This window comes from Tursiops truncatus, chromosome 1 (assembly GCF_011762595.2).
Source record: "Tursiops truncatus isolate mTurTru1 chromosome 1, mTurTru1.mat.Y, whole genome shotgun sequence".
NCBI lineage: Eukaryota > Metazoa > Chordata > Mammalia > Artiodactyla > Delphinidae > Tursiops > Tursiops truncatus.
The window spans coordinates 31,346,769-31,374,041 of record NC_047034.1 but is presented as its reverse complement, the minus strand read 5'-3'; the positions used below and the strand labels follow the sequence as shown (position 1 = coordinate 31,374,041).

Below are 27,273 nucleotides of genomic sequence, written 5' to 3'. Positions count from 1 at the left end.
AGGAAGCAAAGATTCAAGTAACAGTATGTTCCTACTTACGAGGAAGGTGGGACAGCATAGTTGACACTGGGCTTAACTGTTCTGGAAAACGTGGTCCCAGTAGGCATACACGCTGGTACATTTTCCCCACCTACCAAATACAAAAGAAGTATTTCATTTCCATGTTGCTCTTCAAAGTTCCACCTCATTCGGGCCTGTCATTCATCCTCTGGCCTCTTCCTGTCTCCATTTCTGTACAGAAAGGTGCTGAGTCTCTGCTCTCGGATACGAAAAGGGTGTGTTAGGAGAGGGAGCCATGGTACCTCAATGTCTTTTTTTTTTTCATCTTAATTCTATTATGCCAACTCCACTGAACTTAATTAGAGTGAATACAGAATTACACAATTACCCTCTGTTCTATTCTCCAGATGTTATATTTTGATAAAATTTACGACATGCTGCTCTCCCCTTGAACACCAGATGAACACTAGAAATGGATGTGTGTTGACATAAAATCTGTTATAATTACAATTAAAGTATAGCTTACATAATGATAGTGTTAACATAAAATTATAGATGTGTAGAGACAACGTGGTCATGCATTTTTTAGTATAAGTACATGCTTAGACCAATATCTGTTAGCGGAATGAAGATGGAAGAGAATTTTGGTTAAGCCACAAAGGCTGTTTAAGGACTTGCAGATAGCTAAGGGGAACTCAAAGACCAGTAAGATAATATTTCCCCTGCCATGTTTTCGATTGCAAAGTGAAGGGAAGATGTGAAAGTAAGTACCCCTATGGAAATTACAAGACAAGTACATTTTTTTCCTTGAATACCTGGGCAAATGCTTAAATTCTAATGTATATCAGTGATGCAAATTTTCAACTGAGTTTGATAAATCATAAAATAATAATTATACATATATGTATATAAAACTGCATGGAACTAGACAGTTCAGAATTACTTCTAATTAAAGAGGTACCCTATGACAACGAACTTAAACCTTACAAAATATGGTTCCAAGTACCCTATCAGAGTGAAAAGTAGGAGACTGAAAGGTTTATTGTAAATGTTTGTAGTCATGGTGTCTTAACTAAAACTACTGTGTCACAAATACTATTAAAATAATTGTGACATTTTATTCACTTTTACTGCAAACAACAAAACAAACTATAGGTATTTTTTCATTTCAGGTAATTATTTTAGCTAACAGTTATTAAATGTTTTGAGAAGACAGAGTGCTAATTGCATTACTTCATTTTATCTTTAAAATAGCGCTTCCATGTAATTATTCTTAATATCTCCATTGTATTAAAGTGTATCTCTAGTTTAGACCTTTCTTCAGAACTGCAGACTTGTGTATCCAACTGTGTACTCAGCATCTCTACTTGGACGTCACGAAAACATCTCAAATCTTATACCTCCAAAACTGGTCTTTAATCCCCCAAACATGCTCTACCCCAAACTTTTTCCATCTTAGGTGACAGTAACCACACCTTTCCAGTTCCCCAGGCCCTAAGTCTCGAATTCACCCTTGACCCCCTCTTCCTTTCCATTCTTGCATTCAAGCTACCACGAAATGCTGTCACAACCTTCTCAATGTGCCACTTCTGAGAATTACCAGCCGCTAGCAGCCTGGTGCAGGCCACCAACATAGACCTCGAGGATCCTGTAGTCGCCTCCCGAGATTCTCCCTGACTCCACTCTCTCCCCACATCCTCAAGGCCACAGATGGAGTTATGCTTTTCAAACAAGAGACAGTTCATGCCACACCTCGGCTAAAATCCTGCCCCTGGCTGCCTACATTTAGAGTAAAAGACACAATGCATGTGATGGCCTCCCAGGGCTTACCCAATCCATCCCATCACATATCCGACCTCCAGCCCTCCTGCTGTCTCTTCCTCCCCACTGACTAAGTCAGCCACGGTGGCCTCCTTGATATTCCTCCAAGCTGCCCGGCATATTTCTGCCTTAGAGTTTTGGGACTGGTTATTCTTGCTCCCAGGGAGTGGTCTCCCCATCATACATTCTGACAACTCCCTCACTTCAAGTCTTTGCTCAAATGTCAACTTATAAAATCCACCCTGACTACCCTATTTAAAATCAGAACCTACCTGTACACTCCTCCAGCACTCCCAACCCAAGCCTCTTCAGTGAACTTCACATCCTTTTCCTTAACCCGTAGCGCCCATCAACTTGTGACAAAGCATAGAATTTATTTATAACATCCGTTTCCACACGAGAGTGTAAGGAGGGAGAAAGCATGCAAGAAGGAGCACGCAGGCAAAGGCTCTTGTCTAACTTATTCATTGATAGTCCAAGCATAGAGAACAGGAAGATGCTTGATAAATAGTCCTGAAAAAGATACAGATGAGGAAACTAGTAGTAAAGCTCAGAAAGTTTAAGTAACTTCCTCAAGGTTCTAGAGCTAGAAGAGGGTCACAGTAGAATTCACACTTGGGGATGTCTAACTTCAAATCTCTTAGCCTCTCTGCTATCTTTTTTTTTTTTTTTTTTTTCCCTCTCTCTTCTTTGCGGTACGCGGGCCTCTCACTGTTGCAGCCTCTCCCGTTGCGGAGCACAGGCTCCGGACGCACAGGCTCAGCAGCCATGGCTCACAGGCCCAGCCGCTCCGCAGCATGTGGGATCTTCCCGGATCGGGTCACGAACTCTCAACCACTGCACCACCAGGGAAGCCCCTCTCTGCTATCTTAAGTCCATGCAATTCAGGATTTGTTTTAATCAGTGCCATGGAAATTCTCACTCCACTGAATAGGATCACTAAAGTGTTCTCTGTCTAGATATATATATATATGTTCCATTTAAACAAAGGAAACAGAAGAGGGGAATTCATCATGGGTTATTGCGGTAGTTTTACAGCAATTTTAGCAATAATGACATTTCAGTAATAGTGATATTTAATGATAGCATAATAATAATAAAATAATAGCTCTTAAATGTATTGAAGACAAATCGCATGCTAAACTCGGTGCTAAAATATTTCCATGTATATTTTGTGCAAAATCCTTATGAATATTCTATCAGATGAGCTTTATGTGTAACTCCACCAGGCATACTTCTCTTATTCCGCTTTCAAAGATAAGGAAATTGATGAGAAGTGTGGTAACTGTTTGATCAAGATGAGACTGGTAATAAGTTGTGAGTATGAATTTAAATTCAGGTCTAACTCCAGAATTTGATTCTCAATCCATACATGAAAATTCTGATAATTCCTTTGATAAGGGTATGTTCTCTCCTGGAAAACATCCCCCATTATGTCTGCCTGTGCTCACACCTTCAGAACACAGTCAAGTTTGAAACATGATAAAAATGTTTAAATAGTGTGCTTTAATAAATGGAAATATCTTCATCTAAACAATAACACAAAAAGGCAGGCTGAGCCCTTTGAAGTGGCTTCGTTGCTATCTTCCATCCAGAACAAGAGAAGGAATCGACAGCTGCAGAGTAAAGAAAGCATGAAACCCAGAGATGGAGGATTCTGTAAATGACCAATTACAAGACTATTAAGCCACACTTTCATAGCAAGAGGCAAAATATTCCATTAAACTGAAAATTCTTCTACCCCTCACTCCAAGGCCCACACAAACATTAATGTTGCATGTATTAGGATCTATTTCCTGTGCTCTATCAACTTGACTTTCAGCAACTGTATTAATACAGTCCTTTCGCTTTGCACATATATCTGAATGATGGATTCCATTACTGGAGTTTTGTAGAAAGAGTGGAGTGAATGAAGTAAAGTTTGGGAAGAGCCATCATAATCCATAATGATGGGCACTGAATCAGGACAAGAAGAAACCTCTCTTCTCATTTATTTGAATGAAAATTCTACTATATATTTATTGCCTCTGTACAGGGCCATCTGTTGAATAGTGGAAAACAAGCATCTTTCATTTGGAGGTAGGATTTGTGTGCTCAAGTTTCTATGGGCCTGCAGAATTAATCTTGTTTTAGAAATGAAATAAAATGTAATTTCTTACTGTAAGCAGATGTGGTTAAGCAACTGGCAACTTTGATGTCTTTAAATCACCGCAGTTTCAGGGTAGGCAAATCTATAATTATTTCAAGCACTTCTTTATTGGTGCAACAATTGAGCAGTGTACATAGTGGTCAACAACCTGGGCATTGTCAGACGACTCTAAGTTTGAATCTAGACTTTGCCACTCACCAGCTATGTGAAGCACTTTCTTCAGCTTTACAGTGTGGATTATTATATGCCCTTTGCAGAACTACTGTAAGAACTAAATGTATATGGGCACAGGGGCTCATAGTAAGGGCTCAAATTAGTACTGTGGTCACTACTAGTAGTATTGAAAAGAAATTAGAACTTCTATTCTCATAAAGTGGGATATGTGTCCCTTTTCATTGTAATTTCATATCATTTTACTTTTGACCTTATAATTTAATAGCTTGATCCAAGAAACATTTAGCAGTAAATATAATTGAAAGAAGATTACCTGTCAAACATGAAATACTGTAGCATCAAGTGTGCTGGCACAATACTCTTCTCAGATAATTAACCTGTAAAAATATGTTATTGTCTTCTTTTTAATTAAGCACATTGAACATATATATTTACTGTGCCAATTGGCGAAAGGTCCATTAATTAATCAGTCTAACTATATGTTGCATAAACGTCTTCTAAACATAATCGTATATGTATTTTATTTGTTGGGAAAATGTGTTTGAGATTGTTCTTTTCTGCCTATTTAAAGTAAAAGAGGGTGAGAAGTAGAGTTAGGCTTAATGTACTTTGTACTCGATTATGCCATGAAAATGCTTCTGTGCCCTGGAGACAACAACAAAAGATTTGCTTTAATGACAAGAATCAAGTATGTTCTAAAGCTTCCAGGTAGGAGGCGTATAGGTTGCAGTTTATATCAGAAGTCTTTGCTCTCTCTCTCAACTGCGTCTAGATGGGAAAGATGTGGTCACAAATGCTTCAAGGTGATATAGTAAATGTTGGAAAAGAGGGGGGTAGGAGGCAGAGTTTTGAATATCTCAAACCTGAGCTAGAAGGATTTTATTTAAAGAAAATAGCGGATATTATTTTTCACTTAAGGAATGCCAGTCAGCAAACCTGACATTAATGTAGGAAATTAGCTCTTTTAGCTACGATGCTTTCAAATGCACATTACTGAAAACAAATTCAAAATAGTCAAAGGAAATTTAAAAACAAAAACCCAACAACAACAACAACCTCAACAAACAAGTACTAGAAATTCAGGGATGCAGCCATATTCAGATACAGTTGGATCTGGAAGTTCCAGAGTATCAGCAGGGTTCCAGCTCTCTCTCCATCGCTCAGCCCTGCTTACCTCTGCAAGACTTTATTTTACAGAAAGTCTCTTCTTGTGCTGGATGCTAACTGGGAGTCCCAGAGTCGTATCTCCCCAGCTTAGAAATTCCAGAGAGAAAAGACAATTCTTCCATTTTTCTCTGAGAGAAAAGTCCTGGGGAGGAGTCTGATAGACTTAGCCGAGGTCAGATGCCTACGCATGAGCCAATCACCTGCTTTACTGGAGTTCAGTCCCTGGGAGACTCATCCCCGGGGCCCGTGAGGAGGCAGGATGGCATTATCTGGCAGTTCTCCAAGAAAAGCCTGCTGTTTTTGTAAGATGAAAGGGGAGAGGACATGGATAATGAAACCTGTATCTGCTTCTGTAAAATCCACAGAATCTTACTCCCTGCCCTGTGTCGATGACCATGCAGTAAGCTGACCCAGGAGGTCTTTTTTCCCACAACAGTCTTTATATATATGACTAAGGAACACACTGGTAAAAGAATATGGGAGAAAGTCTGAGTATGACAAGTCAGCTAGACTGATATTAACTTAAAAAGCTGTGTGAAAATATCCTTAAAGAGTTGCCCCCAACTCACTCAAAGTCCAAAGTTGGAGCTGGAAATACAATGTCATGGAGTTTGGATAAGAACAGGTTTTCTCCAAGCTGAACTATGACACAGAGAGTAGAGACTTCTAGAAACTATACTTTTTCAAAGAAAAAACATCACATGAGAAAAATGAGGCCTAGAAAAATTAAATGACTTAAGGTAACATAGCTAATTAATGGCAGGACTGAGACTAGAGTATACTTTGTGTAATTGGCTATGGTCTTTTTTGTTTGTTTTTGTTATCACTTCAAAACGAGACAAACTTAAAGAAAGGAAACACAACCAAGGCTCAGTGGTTGGAAAAGGGATGGATGTGAACGCCCACTTGTTTCTTACGTGTAAAGTTACCCCTCGCAGTGTTTTGGAGGAGAAAACGCTGGCTCTTCCCAACGTTGGTTACATACACAAAGATTCCAAAGACAAGACAAGTGCTTTGCAAACAAAGTAACTAGAACCAGCTCAGGCTTCCCCGCGCCGGGTCCTACGTTCCACGGTCAGAACCACCAACTGTATCCCCCCGGGTAACAAAGTGATTCAGAAAAGCTAGCGTCTTCAGAGAAGGGAGAAAACTTAGCCGGGAAGAGAGTCAGGAGAAAATTGCTCAGCTTCTTGCTGGGGTCTGAAACGATCCCAACAGAGTCCTTAAACCCCTCAGGTTTCCCCAATCAAGCACCCTCGCCTCCAACCTGGGCCACCCCAGATCTGACTATCAGAGGAAAGAAGTCTGCGGACGCACGGAGAGCTGACCACCCCACGAGAAGGACCTACGCGCGGCCGCACCCACTCACCTGCCGCTCCCCGGGAGACTGGAGACCAGCCCGGGGTCCAAGTCCTGGGCTTGGCAGACTCGTCCCTCTCCGGGCCCAGCTCCAGCTCACCTCGGCGCCGCCCGCCTGGACGCCGCCATCTTGACCAGAAAGGGGGCCTCGCGCCGGAGGCCCCTGAGCGGGCGCCCTGAGCGGAGCCGGAGCGCCGGGGAGCCCCAGGTCGGCGCCCTACGTCCCCCGCGCGCTCGCGCCCCGTCCACGAGCGACGAGAGTCCCGCACGCAGCGCCCTACCCAGGCTTCCGCGCAACCGACGCCCCACGCAGCCCGCACCACGGCTCAGGCGGCGCCGAGGGCGGCCCGGGCGGAAGAGCGGGCGCGGGGCACGCTCTCGGTAACCTGGCAACGCGGAGCAACCCGGCGTCTCCGGCGAACCCCAGCCCTCCACCACGCGGAAGCACGGACCCCCGCACCCGCCGCCCAGCCCGCGCCGCCCCTCGGTCGTTCCGCCCGCCGCTGCCCGCTGGCTATGGTCTTTTAAATCCATGATACAACGTCTATATGTAACGAATCTGTTAAACCCTAAATGTTTATGATATTCAAGTAATCCATTATCTGAATTATTCTTGAAGATAAAACATCCAAAGACTTCTTAATTGTATGGGTATACATACATAAAATACACGTGGAGGTAACTTCAAATATAGTATGTGCCTGTCTCTAATTCCTTCCCTCTCCGCTCTTTTAAAAAAATGCCCCTTTACAAATTGCCCACTCACCATCTGTTAGGTAAATCTGCTGAAACACAGTAAATGTGGAGACAAATTGTTATAGAGACTATTCCAAATGGCACCGACACCTGTATTTATGAAATTTTTAAAAGGGTAAGTTAGAGTTGATTTAAAAAAAAAAAAATCCCACTATAGTAACACCACATCATCCTAGGTGCCCAGTTCTATCCAATTACATAAGATGGAGAAAGAGAGAGAGAGAGAGAGAAACAGAGAGAGGAGAAAGAGAAAGAAAAAAGGAAGAAAACCAAGTACTTATGTATAAAGTGTTGCTCCCAAAGTTTGAGATTATACTCAAGCATCAATGAACAGAAGGAAAACACTTACAAATTTACAAATGTATTTCATTTATGGTATGAGGGACACAGGTTTAGATTTGCAACACACTCCCACAGGGGTCAAATTGACCACTTTTTTCTATCTAGTTGCTCTTGAGAGAACAAAACAATTGAAACAGATGCCATTCAATTCCAAGTCTATAGCTTAGACCATGTCACTGCACATGAAATATTGTTCATTCAGAGTCAGCACATAGCAAGAGTAATTTATACTCTCAGAGTGTTTGCTCTCAAGTCAATCGCAGAGAAGCCTTGACTAAAAACGTTCCCATTAATTTCCATTGTAATATATCTTACTTATAGCCCATGAAACAGTGGTCAGGGGAGATTTATTCTTTGGACACCATATTATATAATCTCTCCACTTTAAGCCATCGCCCACTCGGCGATTATTTTTTAAATATGTTACTCGTAGTCAATATTAATTTACATTTAACCTTTCTTAGCATTAGGAGAGTATTATTTTGTACAGGCTCAGAAACAAATCTCCCGAAATTCCTCCCTGATGCTCCCTTCAGGCTGAAAATGCATTGCAGGGTGGCTGCAGTGACTTAATTCTAGTTGGCAGAGCCCTGGCCACACACTAATTTCATTAGCCTCAAACTCCTGGAATTGAAAGATCCACTGAATATGATTCTTGTCCTCTGACATGTCACTTACTAACCAGTTCAGTGTGCATACAGAGGAGAGAAAGGACTTGCTCAGCTCTGGCCCACCGGCAGGCAGATGAGAATTCCCAGTCAGAGACACTGTTTACATCTGAGTGGTCATTCTTGCCCAGGTCCTCATTTTCAGGAAGGAAGTTCAATCCAGGCTTTGCTGGCAGCTGCAGCATTTGTTACATCCATTACTATCTCCTTGTTCCTTCTTGCCCCCCAGTGCTTAGCATCCCCCATTTCAGTCACTAAGTCTTCCTTCCCCCAGCCTAGAAGCTTACCTCACCATAAATTTTTATCTCAAATGATAGGTTTGGCACATTCCCCACAGCAACCCACAGGGACTGGGGAAAAGAAAACTCAGATCTCTGGAGAGCTAAGAATTCAACCATTTAGAGGAGTTTCTTTTATACAGGACAGTCTTCATTGAGCTGAGCCCTGCAATCCCAGAGAAGATTCACCTACCCGTTCTTTTCTTCTTTCCCTAAAGTGACTGTGTCTTTGAACAATGGGTCTGTGTTCCACTATTCTCTCTATTCATTTTGCAGGTTTACAGAGGCTGGGAAACTGGGGACTGGACTTACATGCCAGGAGCTTCTAAGATCACACGCAAAAATAAGGCTATGGGAAGAGACTGTTGGAATCTATCTCTGTATATTTGAACATGGGCAGTGGTTAACCAGGATGCTCACACCAAGCTTATATCCAGCTTGCAGCACAAGCTACAAGTTGGTGCATCCCTCCTACTACCAGCCTCTTCTCAATAAATGCAGGTGAAAACTGGGGGCTCTTTCCCCTCAGCTGTTCAATCCAACATGAATAGCTGCAATTTGCAAATTAGAGGAAAATGACAGTGTTTTCTCTGAATGGTTTTGGTCCCAACCCACACTGCTAATGTTGGCATTCAGGTCCTTTCCTTCCCAGCCCAGGGAACGGGGGAACTAAGCATAAGGCAAGCGCTCTCTTTTCTTGCAAGTGCCTCAGATCCACACACCAGAGAAGGAATCAGCTCCCCCTGGAATCTTTTTCAGCAAACACAATCCTTCAGCCTAGTCGGCAAGCTGTCTCTTGACTTTAAGATTTCACTCTTTTTTCGACAGGCAGGCCCATCTGCAGTACTGCCCAAGCTCCAAGTGAAGGCACCAAAATAATTTTTAAAATGTCAAACAGCAAATGTGCCTCCAACCCCCAGAGCTCCAGTAAAACTACTGTGAGTTGCCCCTGTGGTTCTCAGGTGACCTCTGGCCTCATCCTCCCTGCAGCGCTGCCTCCTCAGGTTCTCTAGTTTAAGCTCAGAGGTAACGGAAGTGCTTCTGGGTTTTGCTTACAACAACCCAGGCTCTTCCTGAAAGCATTACCTCAAAGTGAAGGCTGCCCAGAAGCACTTTTGGCCTTGCAAACATCTAGAGATCTCCGTGGTGGCATACTCAAGAGGTGTTAGAGATGCTCAGAGGCTCAGAGGGGCCATACCAGGCTGCAGCTTTAGACAGGCACCCCTCCTTCTGGCACAAACACAAACTTCATACTCCTGGGTGCTGATGTAGTGACAGCTTGAATCACAAGGAGTCCCCTCCAGAAACCCAACATGTTTCAGGAAAGGCACTTGAGAGGGAGCCAACTTTTTAGCTACGGGGAGCATAAGGGTCAGCCAGAACATCTGGAGAAGGGACAAACTGAGCTTGGGTCCTACCAGGCAGGGAGAGAGCTGTGCATTAGGAAAGGATCACTTCAAGACAGAGATGAACAAAAACCTTGGATATAGGGGTAGAGAAGGAAAAGAGAGGCAGAAATTGAAAGGGAGAACATAAAAACAGAGAGACAAAAAAATAAAAAACAGCAGGGAGAAAGAGACACAAGGAGAGAGACACACAGGAAGAAAGACAGAGAAACAAGAGAACCCATAGTCACGCAGACCCTGAAACTCAATTTCTTCATCCAGAAGCCATCCATCTATACCCAGGGCGGCACAGGAGCCGTGGGGCCGAGGCTGCGGAAGCAGGCGGTGAGAGAGCACTGCAGCACCGCCCACGGCTCACCTGGCCCGATCCGCCGTCCTCGCATCTTCCGCCGTTGCCCGCCTGCACCCGGAGCTAGAGGACCGCCCGGCCTTGCTCAGCGCACCCTACTGCCTCCCTCCAGGCGCCTTCTTGTCTGGCTCTGAGAATCGTCCTCAAAACCCAGGACTGGGGTTGGGGGCTGCGTTAGGGAGGTCGTGGGAAAGGATGGGCACAGGGTGGGTGCAGAGAAAGCGATTGTGTTTCGCAGTTAGCATGAGCTCTCCTCCGGGCTCTGAGCTGGCAGGAGTGGAAAGCTGATCGCCCGGCTCCTGCCAGTGGCCAGATCGCAAAGGCAGTTTAGACGGTGCAAACAACTGCCCAGAGCAAATCACCTGGGGGCACGTCTGCGGGTGGCTTCTCCCCGCTTGAGGACAGTCCCCACGCCTTTCGCCCCATGCCCTCGCAGAGACAGGTTACAGGCCGGGAAATCCAACCCGAGCGAAATGGGCAATTCACGTCCAAATGTAGGTGAAGACCTAGCCTTCGGTTTAAGAACTGCCTCCCTAAGCTCTTCTCGAAATTTTCCAAGGCAGCTGCAGCTTGTCGGGCGGCTTGGGGCAGGGAAGTTGGGGAGTTGAGAAATGCCTAGTTTCTAGGCGTCTTCTCATCTTTCATATTCCTTGCGCCTAGGTGGCTCTCACAGGAGCCCGGCACTTTTACAAGCCTGTTTTGGAACCATATTTCACTCGAATGCAAACCCATTTAAATCATCGCCTTGTTTTTCGGAGACTGTTTCTTCTAAATGGGGCCATAAATCCAGAATGTCAAGCCGGATGGAGTGGAGCGCGGACAGGGGAGAGACGGAAGGGAAATGAATCAAGCAGGGAAAGTACCTCCTCGGGTGAGGTGGGAGGGATTCGGCAGGATCTCCAGGGTGGAAATGAGCGAAGGCTGACCAGACCCCGCACCCCTGGAGTCCAAGCCAGCCTTCAGGATAATGAGCGCGGGGAGCTACGGCGCGCTCTGCCCCGGAGGGAGCGCCCCCCTACCTGGAAAAGCCTCAGGATGTTGGCTACCATGATGGAGACCGAACTCCCCGAAGCCCCAATCACTCCAACTACTTTCTCGGGCTTGACGAAAACCGGAGGCTCGCCGTTGGTGCAGCGCACTTCGGAGGTGTCCTTCTGGATGAGCACCTGGACGAAAGTGAGCGACTGTTCGAGCGCATAAGTGTCCCTGGAACAAGTGTCCAGGATCCGCGCTCCCAGCGTCACGTTGGGCAGCAGGTTGGGATCGCTGTTGATCTGGTCCAGGGCGTAGAGCATCGCTTCCAGCCTGTGGATCCCGTTCTCCCTCTTGATGTCGCCGCAGGGCACTCCGCTGGGACCCTTCGCGTGCACCGGGAACAGCCCCCCGAGGGTGACGTCCCCCTCGATCCGAATGGAGTGCGGGGCGTACATCTCCTGGCCGCGCGCCGCCGCCGCCAGCGCGCACAGAAGCACCTCCAGCACGCAGCAGGGAAACTTCATCAAAGTCAGGCCGCGGAGCAGCTTCCCCAGCTGGACCATGCTGCTCCCGCGGCTGCGGCGGTGGCGGCGGCACTGGAGGGGACGGTGGCGGGCCCGCCGGAGTCCTGGCCCCTTGGGGTGAGCTCCTCCGATGAAGCCCAGGGTCTCCTGCGGGCGAGGAGGGTAGGGGCGCCCGGGGAAGGGCAGCCGGCGAGGGTGGGGGGTCCCGCGGCGCCTGCCAGCTTGGGGCGCCGTGCGCTCTTGGGTTCCCCGGCCAGCGCGCCGCGCTCGAGCTCGCGCTCTGTGGCTTGCAGCTCGAGCTCTCCAACAGCCCAGCACTGGGGAGAGAGCGAGGACGGCTGTCGCTTTAAATGCGCGTTCGGCTCCCTCTCCTCCTGCGCCCACTCCCTCCCACCCTCGCTCTCTCTCAGTCTCTCCTCACCCTTCCCAGCGCCCACCCTCCCCGCGGTTTTGCAACATCACGCAGGGAGGGGCTGCGTGCTGAGGTAAGGGGGGAGGGAATGGGTGGGCGGCTGTGGGGGGGGGAGTACCTCCGATTGGGAGTTTCGAGGTCCCCAGGGAATCTGGGGATTGCAGGTCGCAGGCGAAGGCTGAGCTCCTGCTTCGGTCTCACTGTAGAAGCCGCTCGCTCGCCCGCCTGCACCCACACGCACATTCTAGGCGCAGGGTGGCATCAGCCCGGGACAGGGCGGTTCTAGCTGGGGCTGACTGCTTCCAACCCTGAGGTCCGGAGCCGGGGCTGTCAGCGCCGGGAGAATGCGAGGTAGTCGAAGGTGATGCTGCCAAGCATGAAGGGTAGTAGGGAGACCCCAGTCTCTACTGCTAATTCGTCTGTGCCAGTTTTTCCTAAGAAAAACACACATACACACAGGAGCCTGATTTATGACCTAAAGAACCTTTACGCAGAGACTTCCCCGGGGCCAGGCACTGGGCTAGCCTGTAGGGAAAGACGCCAACAAGAAATGCTGGGAATGGAAATGCATCTTTGGTCTTCAGGGGTTACTGTGGCCGGAGCCGGATGAAGTAACCCTGGTCTCCAGTAAATCTGTGGCGGATTCGCTCCTTTTCTTCCTTTCATCGTAAGAGACGGAACAACTGAGAACTCTGCAGAGCGCACTTTCTTCTCTGGCGCTGACAGGTGTAAGGCTCCCTCCTACCCATTTCCAGAGATGCCTTTGGGCTGATATCAGGTTTCCTCGGGCAGGAAATAGCAAGAAAGAGGTGACAGTAGGAGGAGCAGACAGAAATCTCCCCCATCGATCCAGTGATCCAGTGATCCATTCTTTTTTTTTTTTTTTTTTCTGGCTGAAGATTTGGGGGGTTTGGGGAATGGAATCAGGATGCCAGAGCAGGTTGTAGTGCAGTTAGGAAGCTGTTTTTCAAAGGTGTCCCCTCCTGCAGGTCCAGCCCAAACTTGGCCCATTAAAGCAACAAGTGGCCCTAGTTCCTACACAAGGAAGGGCAATGTATCTGCCCTTGGTGCCCACGTGTACTGCTTATGGTGGTCTCTACTCTTGCTGAGCCTTTCTGTTGGAGTGCAGCGAAACTGTCTTATACAGAATTGAGGGCGCAGAGAAAACCAAAACAAGACTATACTTTCTGTTGTAATGTTAGCGTACTAAAGAAAAATGTCCTTGCACATAAACAAAACAACACACACACACACCCCCCTAAAAAGTCAGAAGTTGGGAAGTTGGTTGTCTCTTCCACCAACCACCTGTATGACCTTGGCACTTCTGTTCCTGTGCCTGAGTTTTACTTTGCCCATCTGTAAAATGATGAAATTGAATTGAATGTTTTGCAGGTTAACTTTTTTTTTTTTTTTTTGCGGTATACGGGCCTCTCACTGTTGTGGCCTCTCCCGTCGCGGAGCACAGGCTCCGGACGCGCAGGTTCAGCGGCCATGGCTCACGGGCCCAGCCGCTCCGCGGCATGTGGGATCCCCCCGGACCGGGGCGCGAACCCGTGTCCCCCAGCATCAGCAGGCAGACCCCCAACCACTGCGCCACCAGGGAAGCCCTGCAGGTTAACTTTTAACTTTCAAATCCTCTGTTGAAATAGGCCATGCACCTTTGGCCATGGTGTTCTTTTTAGACCAATATCCTTTGTTGCTTTATGTGTAGGGCACCCGTTTTTTGATACCCAAACAACACTTCAAACATTTCCTGGTACAGAGGATTTTATTTTTTTTCTTGTTGGCCACCCATTTATCTTCCTTCTAGGGAGAGTCCAGTCCATCATTTTCTTTTCAGACATGCCCCTCCTCCAGGTTTCAATACTTAAGGTTTGAGGAGGGAAAAAACCTTCTGGCTACAGTGTTCAAGGAAGGGAATAGAGGCTAACAAGAGCTATGCAGGGCTAATCCCTGGACTTCTGCTGGAGTAACGAGGTTGATGACATAGGGTTACCACTGTCCAATAGACAATCCGTGCCGGAGTTAAAAGAAAAAGGAGCCTCCTTCCTCTAAATGCTTTATGTATATCTTTTGGACAATGTTACACTATTTGATTTTGTAAAAACGTACCATTTTACTGCCATCTTCAAGAAAAGTGATGTAAAAGCTATGCGAAGCTACCCCTGTATACAATGTGATCATCCATCACTCATAGATGTGATGCCCTGCTATATAAGTGCACACCTTGTGCAACCTTATGCTGTGATGCGCCCGCCCCTTCCAGCCAGCCCTGGAGCTGCGAGCGTATAAGCCCGCAGCTGTGCCAGAAGCTCCCACATAAACAGGGAAATATTTGAATCCCATAATGAGAGATAACAGAGAGGAGAAAAGGCAGAGAGAAGAAGGGGTGGGGAAGAGAGAAAGGGACCTGGTTAAAACATGTGAACTCCAGGATCCACATGTGCCTGAAAGATTGCCTCTTTTTTTTCAATTATATAGTATTTTATTTCTGTTGTTTGAAGTCAAAATATCCTCTTGTAACTCACCTATTCTGCTATTCAATACATTGGATCAAAAAGGCTGGAACAAGTGAAATAGATACCCTGTTAAGGCAGCATTAGCTAATTTGGAAAGGGGGAAAGAAGCAAAGCAATAGAAAGGCATCCTTGGGAACACAAATACTGTGATCCTAGTATTTAGGCATCAGTACCTCAGGCTATATTTGATAGAGACTGTATCCTTATTTAGTTTTTAATTTAAGGCTATTTAGTAGGCACTTGGTGCCAAAAAATATATTTGAAGAGCTGTGTTACAAGTAATAACACTTGATTTTTCACCTGCCCATGTGAAGATCTATGTTCTCCTCTTCCATTTCCAGGTCACAGCTTGCAACTGCTCAACAAATAGTTCTTGGCTGACTGTTGAATGTTGCCTTATTCTGTGTTCTCTCTTTGCTCTACTCATTCTCCCCAAACATCTGGCAGCAATCATTATCTTCTTTTTGTTGCAGTCATCTGTGTGCATGTTTTATTTCCCTTGCTAAGCTGGAAGATCCTTGAGGGTTAGGGGCTAGGTATTATAAGGGGCTAGGTATTATTTATCTTTTTACCTCGGACAATGTTCAGAATGGTGTTTTGTACCTAAGAAGCACTCATGTGTTGAATGAATCAGAATTGGTTAGCCATTCCCCACTGTCTTTATCTCACAATAACAGAAACATAAAGTGGGCAGAGCAGAAACGACGGCAAATAAATTGTCCTCTCAGTCACAGAATGCAGTTTCTAGAACTTAAAGAATAATTAGTAGATTTTGAAATAATTTTGTTTTACAAAAATTTCATAAGATTGAAATACTCTAACCTTAAAGCTCTCGATCAACTCTAAAGGAGGGCTTTAATTGGCTCTTCCTGAGTCAAGTGTTTATTCCTGGGCCGATAACTGGGGCCATTGTCATAATAGAAAGTGTGATTTGTTACCAGAGAAAGAGGAAAGTGACGCTGGGCTTGCAAGATATTTATATCTTCAGCCAGAGTGCATAGGATCTGGAACTTAATTGGTGACGCAGTTTTGTTTGAGATTATGTGAATGAAAAATCTTTGTGTAAGAGTGATTAATCTAAAACTTGGCCAGTCATTGTCCTAGTGTCATATTAAATTGCAGGAGAATCTAGTTTTAGGCACAAAGGTCATAAATATAAAATGTGTTCCCAGGCTTGGTTCTGTGTAGTCAGTAATCTATACTCACCCAGTCATTAATAAAAATGAAAGTTAAGGACTCAGTCCTAACTTATATGCTTAGCATTGTATTTTGTTAACAATCTCAGTTTCATTTTCTTTGTTCTCCCCTGTCCATCATCTTCTGCAGAAAATAATGTCTCCACTTTCAATTCCCTGTCTATTTAAATCCAATTTGTAATTTATAAAGTTGTCCTCCTTAAGGGCTGCTGCTTCTGCCACAGTAATGTACTCTGGCCATTATTATACTCTTCCATCTTTCATGTAGGTCTCCATCCATAGGTTTTGTTTTCATAGCTTTTTTTTTTTTTTTGGCGGTACGCGGGCCTCTCACGGTTGTGGCCTCTCCCGACGCGGAGCACAGGCTCCGGACGCGCAGGCTCAGTGGCCATGGCTCACGGGCCCAGCCGCTCCGCGGCATGTGGCATCTTCCCAGACTGGGGCACGAACCCGTGTCCCCTGCATCGGCAGGGGGACTTTCAACCACTGCGCCACCAGGGAAGCACTATACTTATGATTTTATATTTGCTTATTTACTTTCGTCTCCCCCCTCAGCTCAAGAGAGACTATATTCATCTGTGTTAATCACTGCTGGATTTCCTGAACATGCCTATAAATCATACTGAAGAATGGTGCCTGAAATTTGGTAAGGGATCAATCAATTTTCTTGGCTGGATGAAGAAATGTGTTCATAAATTAATGAACAGATCTTCGGGGCTTCTGACTTGAGGACTAATGGGAAGAGGATGGCAAATGGTTGGGGACAGGGTACTGCAAGAAGTAGTATCCTAACAGATAAGATTGTGTTCATTTAAGTAGTTTTAATGAGAGAGCTGGGAACTAGGGACACACAGCATTAAGGTTTTTATAATGCATTCTGTAGAGTTCTTTTTAAGTCTGTACAAATATCATTGAAAATATATGCATACATATACACCTCTGTTACTTTACTTAGTGCTTTACAAGAGCCCCTCAAGGAAGGGGTAGTAGCAACTCTCAGTATCCTTCCTTTATGATGAGCTTAATTTATTCAAAGTTACATCATAAGTTATTTGTAACTGTGAAACTAGACTTAGTTATTGAATAGACCCTCCCTAGAAACGTATGACATTAATAAAACCAACAAAAATTTGTTCAGTTTAAATGATAGACACACTACAGACTCAATTATGGGCCATCCAGTTTAATGAAGGGAAGAAGTGATTTAACAAATACAGAGCAAACAGAATATGAAGTTTTATCCTCCATTAATATTAGTAACGGATAGTGTGGGCTCCAATGCCTTCAAGATAGCTTGAGACCATCATCTCTGTGTCATGGGCAGGGGGATGTTCAGCCAGGATGTCTTTCACTGTCACTGAGAAAAATTTCCATAATATATAATGATACCTACTGAAACTGATATGGGGCATTCGGGTAATAAGGAATCCATTAGCATATTTTTCCAGAAGCCTTGACTACAAAATGAAGACAGTAGATTTGGACACTTTCAGCCATGAAGAAGTTGTTTGGATATTCATCTTTATGCCTAATGAAATAAGCTTATTTCATCTCTGCAGCTTCCCATATACCATTTTCCCACCTCTGTTTTATGTTTGGAAAGACTTTTAGAAATTGAAAGTCAAGTTAAAAAGTGAGTGACAACTTAAATGATGTATGGAATATTTTTCTGACTTACAAGAGCATGCAGAATTAAATATGACACAGTTCAAATGTTTATTCTAACGTGTATGTTGAGGTGGAGTTTTCAAGGTGCCAGAAAATGAGAATTCACCTTCCAGTGTGTGTTACCAGTTCTGTTCATTGCACAGAATCATCTTCATAAAACATACTGTTTTCTATGTACCTGGTATATGTCTCAATTAGTTCGAAGAATTTCTCAGATACCCCTTAATATGTAATGCTCCAATTCCAATCTTGCCATGTCCTGTACCAGTGACACAGCACACAGGAGTTTTATTTCTCTTTATTTCTCTGGGTTGTTCAGAACCCAATGAAAGAACAATGGAATGGGATCAAAGAGATCAGGGTTCTTGTCCCAGATTTGCCATAAAATAATTGTGTCCTCTTGGGAAAATTATAGTCATTCTAGGTCCCTTTTCTTTACTTTGACAGAGCTGCACTAGATGACCCCAAATAATATAGCACTCTTTCAGTAGTAGCTTAGATGTTATTGGTATTCTGAAACAAATGAAGACAATGACACGTGCAGCTCTGCAACATCTCTGTAACTCTGTTGTCTTAGAGTTGCCTCCATTTTACAGATGATAAGATGACTGTGCATAGAAGTAGATGTTTGGAACCAGCGGTTCCAAAGTAAGTGGAGGTAAACCACAAATTTCCTTCCTTCCTGAAGCTCACTTAGCCAAAACATAGGCTTCTGAATATTAAGCTGTAAAGCATATTATCAGTACATTTTAAAAGAAGCTATTCTTCTAGGATTTCCAATTAATAGCAGGAGGTTTTGAAATTCTTAAAAGATCATCTAATTTTGTGAGATTTACAGCTCTATTTTCCTGTCAAGCAAGTTGTATTAGTGCCAGACAGTCATCTGAGCTTCTGGATGCTTCTCTGAACCTCTTGAAGTTTTCTTCTTGCTATCTGAAATTCATGCCAGGTAAGCCTTTTTCTAGAGCGTATGTACAGACTTGTGTATTTTTATATAGGAAAGCGATGCAGTGAGTCAAGTCGGGGGTTAAGCCCTCATTCTCAGAGTGGTATTGAGCTCCTGGTGAAATATAATCATCATTTCCTCAGAATCGAAAAGCAGTTATCGCAGGTGTATAATCCCATTAACTATTTATACATTTACGTATGATACATGTATTTATTGTACCTACGAGGTGTGTTCTCTTTGGGAAGTACAAAGCTCTTAGAGACATAGGTTGTTCAGTTTTTTGTTTTCCCACAAATACTGTGACCCTTTGAGCAGGAAGGTCTATATTTTACTAACATCTAGAACCAGCAGTTAACACGGTGTCTAAGATGTAGTCAATAAATATGAAATAGATAAATGAACACAGTTTTATGTAAGGGCCAGGACATGGACAAATAGAAATTTTTCATTTTCAGTCACAAAGCAACAACAGACATAAAAATGATACCGACAACAAGTGCTACGGTCATTCAAAGAAGGCATAGAATAGATAGAAGGATCTCCTCTATGGCACAGGGAACTATACTCAATATTTTGTAATAACATCTGTATGGGGCACCTGCTCCACACCAGGCCCTATGACAGGTGCTTACATACTTTCCCTCTCCCCCATCCTATGGGGAAAGTACCTCTGCTATAGATTTAACATTTGCCTCCCCCATTAATAACTTTTATAAACCTTATTCACATTGCATCAAAGGGATGCTTTGATGCACTGCTGAGGTCTTCTCAGCAAAGCTCATGGGAATTTGGTATATGAGGATCCACAATAGCGATCCATTTCATCGGTGTCAATCTTTCTGGACAGTTTGGGTGGAAAGGACAATTCCTGAAGGTGCGATACCTTCACCGCATGTACTAGCATTGGGTCTTGCTTGTGTGTGTGTCACCGACTTCAGCCTTGCTGTAGCAATAATAGCTAAGATACTGTAGAGCTGAGAGGCTATTTAAGTATTTATAGATATATACATAAGATAAAAGCACCTAACTTTTTTCTACCTATTGCTTACTTTCCACAGCGGTGTACACACCACACTTTAGGAAACAGTGATGTTGTCCAATTTGTCTTCTCATTTGAAGATGAGAAATGAAGGTCTGGAGACCTTTCATTGCTCAAGGTCATTCGAGTGTTTAAGGGCAGGATACTGGGGTTCCTGACTTCCAGGGAACCTAACTTTTCTCTGAAATTATACTGCCCCTTAATCTCTTAGCAGTACATAAAACAAATATTGGTGACCTCGTGACATGCCAGCCCTTGGGTGAAATGGAGATCTGTGACTGGCTCTCAAACTTTTAAGAAATGGGAGTCTAGAAAAAAAAACCCAAAACAGTCATGCAAAGACTCACTGGGCTGGAAGGGGAGCCCATGGTCGTCTAGCTCAGTGCTGGGCTGAACCCTGGATCATCCAAGGAGGGTCTTGGAGGCCTCTCTGCAGGCCAAGTAGTCAAGGCATAAGGGGGAATCAGGCAGGTTTGCTTCTGTTTCTTCATGTTATTTTCATGTAAGATAGCACTGAAAACTTCAAAAGTAACACTGGAAATGTGCTGTGCTTGTCCATTTTCATCTTATAGGTAATGACATGAAGGCTCAAAGGGGGATCATGTTTTTCTAGTTAATAACAGACAACATTCCTCACCCAGCATTCCTATAGCTTAAAAAAGCAATAGAGGCAAGTGGGTCCATGAACGTGGGTTTTGTGGTCACGCAGATTTGAACTTGCATCCCAGCAGGGCTTGAATGGAGTTTTTCTCTCCAAATTAGGCAAATTGCTTCTCCAAGACTCATGGGGTGGTCAGTGTTGTTATAGGGGAGTGAGGTAAAAGCATTTTCTTCACCATATCCTGCCCCAGACATGTTATCTGAAAGGAAGGAAAGAAGGAAAAATGGGAGGGATATATGGAGAAAGAGGGAGGAAACTAAGGTGGCAGAGAACATTCCTAAAAGTCCTCCATGTTACTTCTGCTGTGCTTCCACACGCTCCTTGGGACCTCGCTTGCCAACAGAAATGTTGATTAAGCACTCTGGTTCTTATGTACTTTCTGCATTGGGAACACTTATAGTTAGGTTTCAGGGCTCTGAACTCCCCAAACTGGGGAACTTGTCATTAAAAGGTCCTTTTAAAAAGCACAAGTGCCCCAAAGTTTAATGGCATTAGATTTTGGCAATGATTTCTTGAATATGACACTGAAGGCACAGGCAACAAAAGGAAAATAGAGAAATTGGACTTCATGAAAATTTTTAAAACTCTGTGCATCAAGACCCTATCAACAGAGGAAAAGGGCAATCACAGAATGAGAGGAGATGTTTGGAAATCATATATCTGATAAGGGATTAATATCTAGAGTGTACAGAGAACTCCTAAAACTCAACCACAAAGCAAACAACCTGGCTAAAGAATGGGCAAAGGACTTGATTAGACATTTCTGCTAAGAAGATGCATAAATGGCCCATAAACACATCAAAAGATGCTCAGCATCACTGATCATTAGGAAAATGCAAGTCAAGACTACAGTGAGACACCACCTTACACACATTAGGGTGGCTACTATGAAAACAAAAAATAACAAGGGTTGATGAGGATGTAGGAAATTGGAACCCTGTGCACTACTGGTGAGAATGTAAAGTGGTACAGCCATTGTGCAAAATATCATGGTGGTTCCTCAAAATTAAAAGTAGGATTACCATATGGTCCTGTTCCACTTCTGGGTATATACCCAACACAACTGAAAGCAGGTTTTCCAAGATACTTTGTATACCTATGTTCATAGCAGCATTGTTCACAATAACTAAACTGTGGAAGCAACCCAACTGCCCACTGACAGATGAATAGATAAGCAAAACGGGGTGTATACACAACAGAATATTATTCAGCCTTAAAGAGGAAGTTCTGACACAGGCTACAACATGGATGAATCTTGAGGACATGATGCTAACCTACCAGTCACAGAAAGACAAATGCTCTCGATTCCACTTGTATGAGGCACCTAGAGTGGTCAAGTTCATACAGACAGAAATTCGAATGGTGGGTGCCAGGGGCTGGGGGTAGCAGTTGCTGGAGGGCAGAGAGTTCCAGTTTTTCCAGAAGAAAAGAGTTCTGGAGATTGGCTGCCGCACAACGTGAATCTCCTGAACATTTCTAAACTCTACACTCCTAAGTGATACGATGATACAATTTTATGTGCATTTCACTACAATTAAAAATCAAACATGGACTTCCCTGGTGGCGCAGTGGTTAAGAATCCGCCTGCCAATGCAGGAGACACGGGTTCGAGCCCTGGTCCGGGAAGATCCCACATGCCGCGGAACAACTAAGCCCGTGCGCCACAACTACTGAGCCTGCACTCTAGAGCCTGCGAGCCACAGCTACTGAAGCCCGTGTGCCACAACTACTGAAGTGCATGCACCTAGAGCCCGTGCTCCGCAACAAGAGAAGCCACCACAGTGAGAAGCCCACACACCGCAACGAGGAGTAGCCCCTGCTCGCTGCAACTAGAGAAAGCCCGCGCACAGCAACGAAGACCCAATGCAGCCAAAAATAAATTAATTAATTAATTTAAAAATTATTTTAAAAAACTATTAAAAAAATAAAACACCAAACACAAGTGGCCCTCGGAGACACAGTAAATATTTTTGTCATTCACAGTTTAGAGCTGCCTCATTGTCAGGGTGCTAGTCTTCAGTCAACTAGCTGAGAACTGGTACGGAGGGGATGGGAACTTCCATGAAAGAGCTTCTGAAGCTAAGTAGCCTGGTCCATTTCCTAATTTCTTCAACGAATATCTGAGTGCTTGCTGGAGCCAGTCACTGTACTTGGTCCTCGAGATAGACAGCTGTGAAAACATTATACAGAGAGCCTTGCAATCTGGGAGTGAGAGGTGGGGTAGGGAAGGACCCGCAAATGAAAGCATGGAAGTTTTTAGCATGTTACCAGATGATGCAGGTTACGGGAACAATAAAGCATCAAAGGGAAAGAGGGCTACCCTAATTAGAAGGGGACATGTGGACGGACCAGAGAGAGCAGCCCCTGTAGATATGGAGAGAAAGAACATTCTAGGCAGAGAGAATAGTAAGTGCAGGAGGCTATGGGGAGGGAGCTGCTAGGAACAGCCAGGGACAGCGTGCCAGTGTGTCTGGAAGGGCTTGAGGGAAGGGGAGGGACGGTGTGTGTGTGTGTGTGTGTGTGTGTGAGAGAGAGAGAGAGAGAGAGAGAGAGAGAGACACGGGGGGGGCGAGGGGGAGAGAGGGAGAAGACTGCTTTTATTCGAATCCAGATGGGAGCCTCTGAAGGGTTTTGAGCTCTGAGCAACACGATCTGACTTGGGACTTACCAGGATCACCGTGACCACTGTACCTAGAACGGATTGAATGGGAGGGGGCAAAGCAGAAAAATGCATTTGAAAGGGGTGCACAGAAGGGGAGAGCAGGGCTGGTGGGACCTGAGGGGAGAGGTTTTCTGTCTCTTGCAGGGTGCCGGCTAGGGTCTAGTCTGGGAGTGGCGCCCCGCTCCCCGTCTGCAGCACTCTGCCCTCCTCACCTCCTGTAAACGGAGGCTAATGAGGCTCTCCCATAGAGTTGATGGCCTGCCTGGGACAGTCCTGAGTCACAGCCCCTTGGCTGTCACCAGCTCCAGGGATGCTCCTGTCCTGAGCATTAACCTCCCTCAGGGGGAGTCCTCATTCTCCAGGGAGGAAATGGATATCTCACTGCTGCGGGCTCTTAACTCCTGTAAAGCTGCAGGACAAATGACTTCGCTGAACATGCTTCATGCAGGGAAGAATGGGTAATCTCAGAGAAGGGAATAAAACTTCTCAAAACTCCGAACCAGGGGATTGCAGAGAAGCTCGCTGTCTTCTCTCTTGGGTGCGTGTGTGTGAATCGGGGAAGGAGAGGGCAGGCACCGACTTGGGTCTCGGTTCGCCCCCGCGGACCATTCTTCCAGGGCAAGTTTTTCTTAGCGTCACTCGATTTCCTGAAGTGGGAGAATGAATACCCAGTGTAGAAAAGGGGGAAGAAAAGCGTGTTAGTTAGCATGAAATATGGTCATCTGATGACTTGTCCATTATGTATTTGAGGAAGCGAAGATTCTGAAGACCTTCACCTACTCAAGGAGAGGAAATTGCCTCTGTCTACACCAGGACCTCTTACTTTTGCCACTGGTGACATTTTGTGTCCGATAATTCTTTGCTGTGGGCTGTCCTGGGCATTGTGGGATACTCCTACAGTATCCCTGGCCTCTGCCCAGCGGACGCCAGCAGTCCTTCCCCAGCTGTGACAGCAGAAATGGCTCCTGAACTTGTCAATTGTCCGGGGGGCAGGGAGCTGGGGGGAGGGGGGCAGAGTTGCTCTGGGTTGAGAGCCCCTGACCCAGGCTCAGCAGGCACATGGGTGAAGTCAGGACTGTGTATGTCATGTCCTCTCTGGCTAACAATAATCGATGGAGTTAAAACTAATAGTGGCTTCTGCTTGGTCACTGGGACAGCAGAGCATTCACTGTTCTGCCTTGAGAGAACAACTTTCCTGTGTTTTAACTAATAAGGCCCTTGTGATGGCTGGATTCTGGGCACCCCAACTAATAAGCGTGCCTATAAGGCAAAGAAACCAAAACCAACGTCCTCCCTGATTGCCAGGGAAGGGGCATGTTTTCTTTCCCCTCCCTCTCCTGGATCCATGCAGTAATTAGCCAAAGTAAAATGAATATTAGCTCATGCTTAATTGCCTTTACAGTGTACTCGCCAGCACTGATGCAGTAGTGCTAAAGCAATGTTTTTTAATAAATGTTTTTAAATTTATTTTTATTTTTGGCTACATTAGGTCTTTGTTGCTGCGCGTGGGCTTTCTCTAGTTGTGGTGAGCAGGGGTTACTCTTCGTTGCGGTTCACGGGCTTCTCACTGGGTGACTTCTCTTGTTGCAGAGCACGGGCTTTAGGCGCGTGGGCTTCAGTAGTTGTGGCACGCAGGCTCCGTAGTTGTGGCACACGGGCTTAGTTGCTCCACGGCATGTGGGATCTTCCCGGACCAGGGCTCGAACCCGTGTTCCCTGCACTGGCAGGAGGATTCTTAACCACTGCACCACCAGGGAAGTCCCTAAAGCAATTATTTCTTTAACTTTATGGCTTTAAATAATCCTTGGCTCTGAAATTCCCTGTACCCCTCAGCTACATAACCACAGGCCCCTCTGCCCTAAATCCTTTTCTTATACTTTGTAGCTTTTTAAGCAACTCCCCTCTTTAGGAAGACATAATCCCTTCTCTGTAGAAAACATGAAAGACCTGAACAAATCAAGATTTCTCCATGGAGAATTCAGCTAGTCCTGTGCTTAGCTCCGAACAAGGAAATCCATCTCTACACCAAGCACGCCATTACCCGGACTAATGCCTGACTTGAATAACAAGCAAATTATTGTGCTTTTAATTGTACCCTGCTCAGTCACAAAGCACGTGTGAGAGAGGAATGTGCCCAGCTTCTCCAGGAGAAATAGGTCAGGCCTCTAATCCTCCTTTTCTGTCACCTTCCCCTCCCCCTTTCCAATCCTTTCTCTTCTCAGCAGAGCAGAGAGAAAAAAAAGAGACAGCTAAATTATGTTTAAAATGGAAGAGTCTCAAAGAAGAAAAACGGCGGTCAGTACTGACTTGGGAGAGGATGCATTATCTATCCACAGCCTCTGCAGTGTGGGCCATTTGAGGACAATCAGTGTTCTAACCGGCTTGCTGGAGGGCGATATCTGCGAGCCTAAACCAGGCTTTCTCAGCCTCAGCACGACTGCTGGGTGGGGTTGGATGCTTCTTTGCTGTGGGCCTGTCCTGTGATGGAAGGACTTTTAGCCTCCCCTAAGCTGTGACCATCCAAAGTGTCCCAAGACACTTTCAAATGTCTCCTGGGTGCAAAATTGCCCCTGGTTGAGAACCACGGCCCCAAGCCCTTCCATATTGGGATGGACTTGCTCTCTCTCCCATTCTCTCCCCCCCCCCATACACAAAACCCAAGAAAATCATGGTTCCTGTGTTAAAACTGGGGAGATCAACATGCTCTTCATGTAGGTAGAATGAGCGGAAAGGAAAAAGACACTGACTTGTGTGTAGTCAGGACAGAGTGGGAACCCCCTCAACGCCAAGACTGAAAAGAGTCTTAGGATGTGGGTGTGTTTCTGGCTCCCTCTGGGAAGTGGCAATGCCCCTGGTTGAACAAGCCAACTTTTGAACGCCTCTACCCTGTGCACTTTGGAATCGGGCTTGCTGTGGGCGAGATGAGGAGTGATGGCGAGGCTGCAGAGATGAAGGCGTCTGTGAAGGTGCTGACTGTCTCCTCCCACACTACTTGGGACAGGGGAGAACTACCCAGCTTCGTAGAGATACCCATTGCTCAGACAGTGACGATCCTGTCTTGGACCTAAACATCGGGATGAAAGAGGGCTACTGACAAGACAGACGTTGTGCAAGCACGGGGTTGCACTTTCATTACAGACATTGAGGCAAACATTTCACTCCTGGTGATATAAGACCTCCCCTATTTTTAGGAACTTACAAGAAGCATTATTGCTTGTTCTTACCGGCCAGAAGGAAAGGCGGGAGAACGAGCACACTGCAGTGAGCCCCCATCTCCACTAGATGGCAGTGTACATCTTCCTCAGAAGCCAGGCGGGCAGCGCTCTGGGCAGCTCGTTGGCCTAAGCAAGACAAGGGCCACTCTTCTTTCGGGAGACAGGCGTCTCCTGTCATTGTCGGCACAAACAGCCCCAAACAATTGCACTGACCACACAGCTCTAAGCCACGTTCCAGGGCACTGCCGTCTGTTCAGGAGTGAATGCTGGGAAAATGAACCACGCTGCTAATTTGCTTGATTGGGGGGAAAATAAGATCTCAAGTGACAGTGGGTGTAATTTATTTTTCCAACAAGAATAGGGGCAAAGCCATTTCATCCTCCCCCACCCCAACTGCTACCATAAATGAAAGCAATCACCTAATTAGTCCTGAATTACTAACTGGCAGGGTAAAGATCTGCTGGAAGTCAAGCTGAAGTGGGGAGTCTGGAGAAAGGGATGTGATTTCTGCAGGGGAGGAGGGGAGGGGTAGGGCGGGGTGGGAGGGGCGGAAGGAGAGGGGAAGGCCTGAAGCCCATTGTGAGGCCCTGCGCCCCTGTGGTCTGGGGGCCGTGCTGGCCCTGATCCTGGGAGAAAAAGAGGCTCAGTCATGTCTTCAGGCCGTTTATTTTGTGCAGGAGAATGACTTTATAAACTGAAGGAAAAAGAACCTGTTGGAGAAAACCTATCCGAGAGTTTCTCTGAAAATGCTACAGATGGAGATGAACTGGCTTGGGAAGGAGAGCACAGCCCTGTGGCGCCTGGCCACCCCGCTGCTGGTGGACCCCCCCCAGGAAGGTTCTGTCACGGAAACGACAGGCAGATCTGAAACCAAGTTGGGCTTTACGTCATTAAGAAATCCCCCAAAGGAATGGAATAAAGGCCTCCTTTCACACTTTGGGTTTTGCATGTGTCCTGAGGAAGCGCCTCTTCCCCAGCTGAGAC

General features: G+C 45.6%; 1 protein-coding gene across 1 annotated transcript; it reads right to left on the bottom strand.

Annotated features, from left to right (window-relative positions):
* Window positions 1-11,428: 11,428 nt before the first annotated feature.
* On the bottom strand, window positions 11,429-26,467 carry LOC141278007 (metabotropic glutamate receptor 7-like). Its single transcript, XM_073801079.1, has 2 exons — window positions 26,299-26,467; window positions 11,429-12,285 (listed from the first exon to the last, which is right to left on the bottom strand). The coding sequence occupies exons 1-2, from the start codon at window positions 26,465-26,467 to the stop codon at window positions 11,429-11,431; spliced, it is 1,026 nt and encodes a 341-aa protein (XP_073657180.1).
* Window positions 26,468-27,273: the final 806 nt, after the last annotated feature.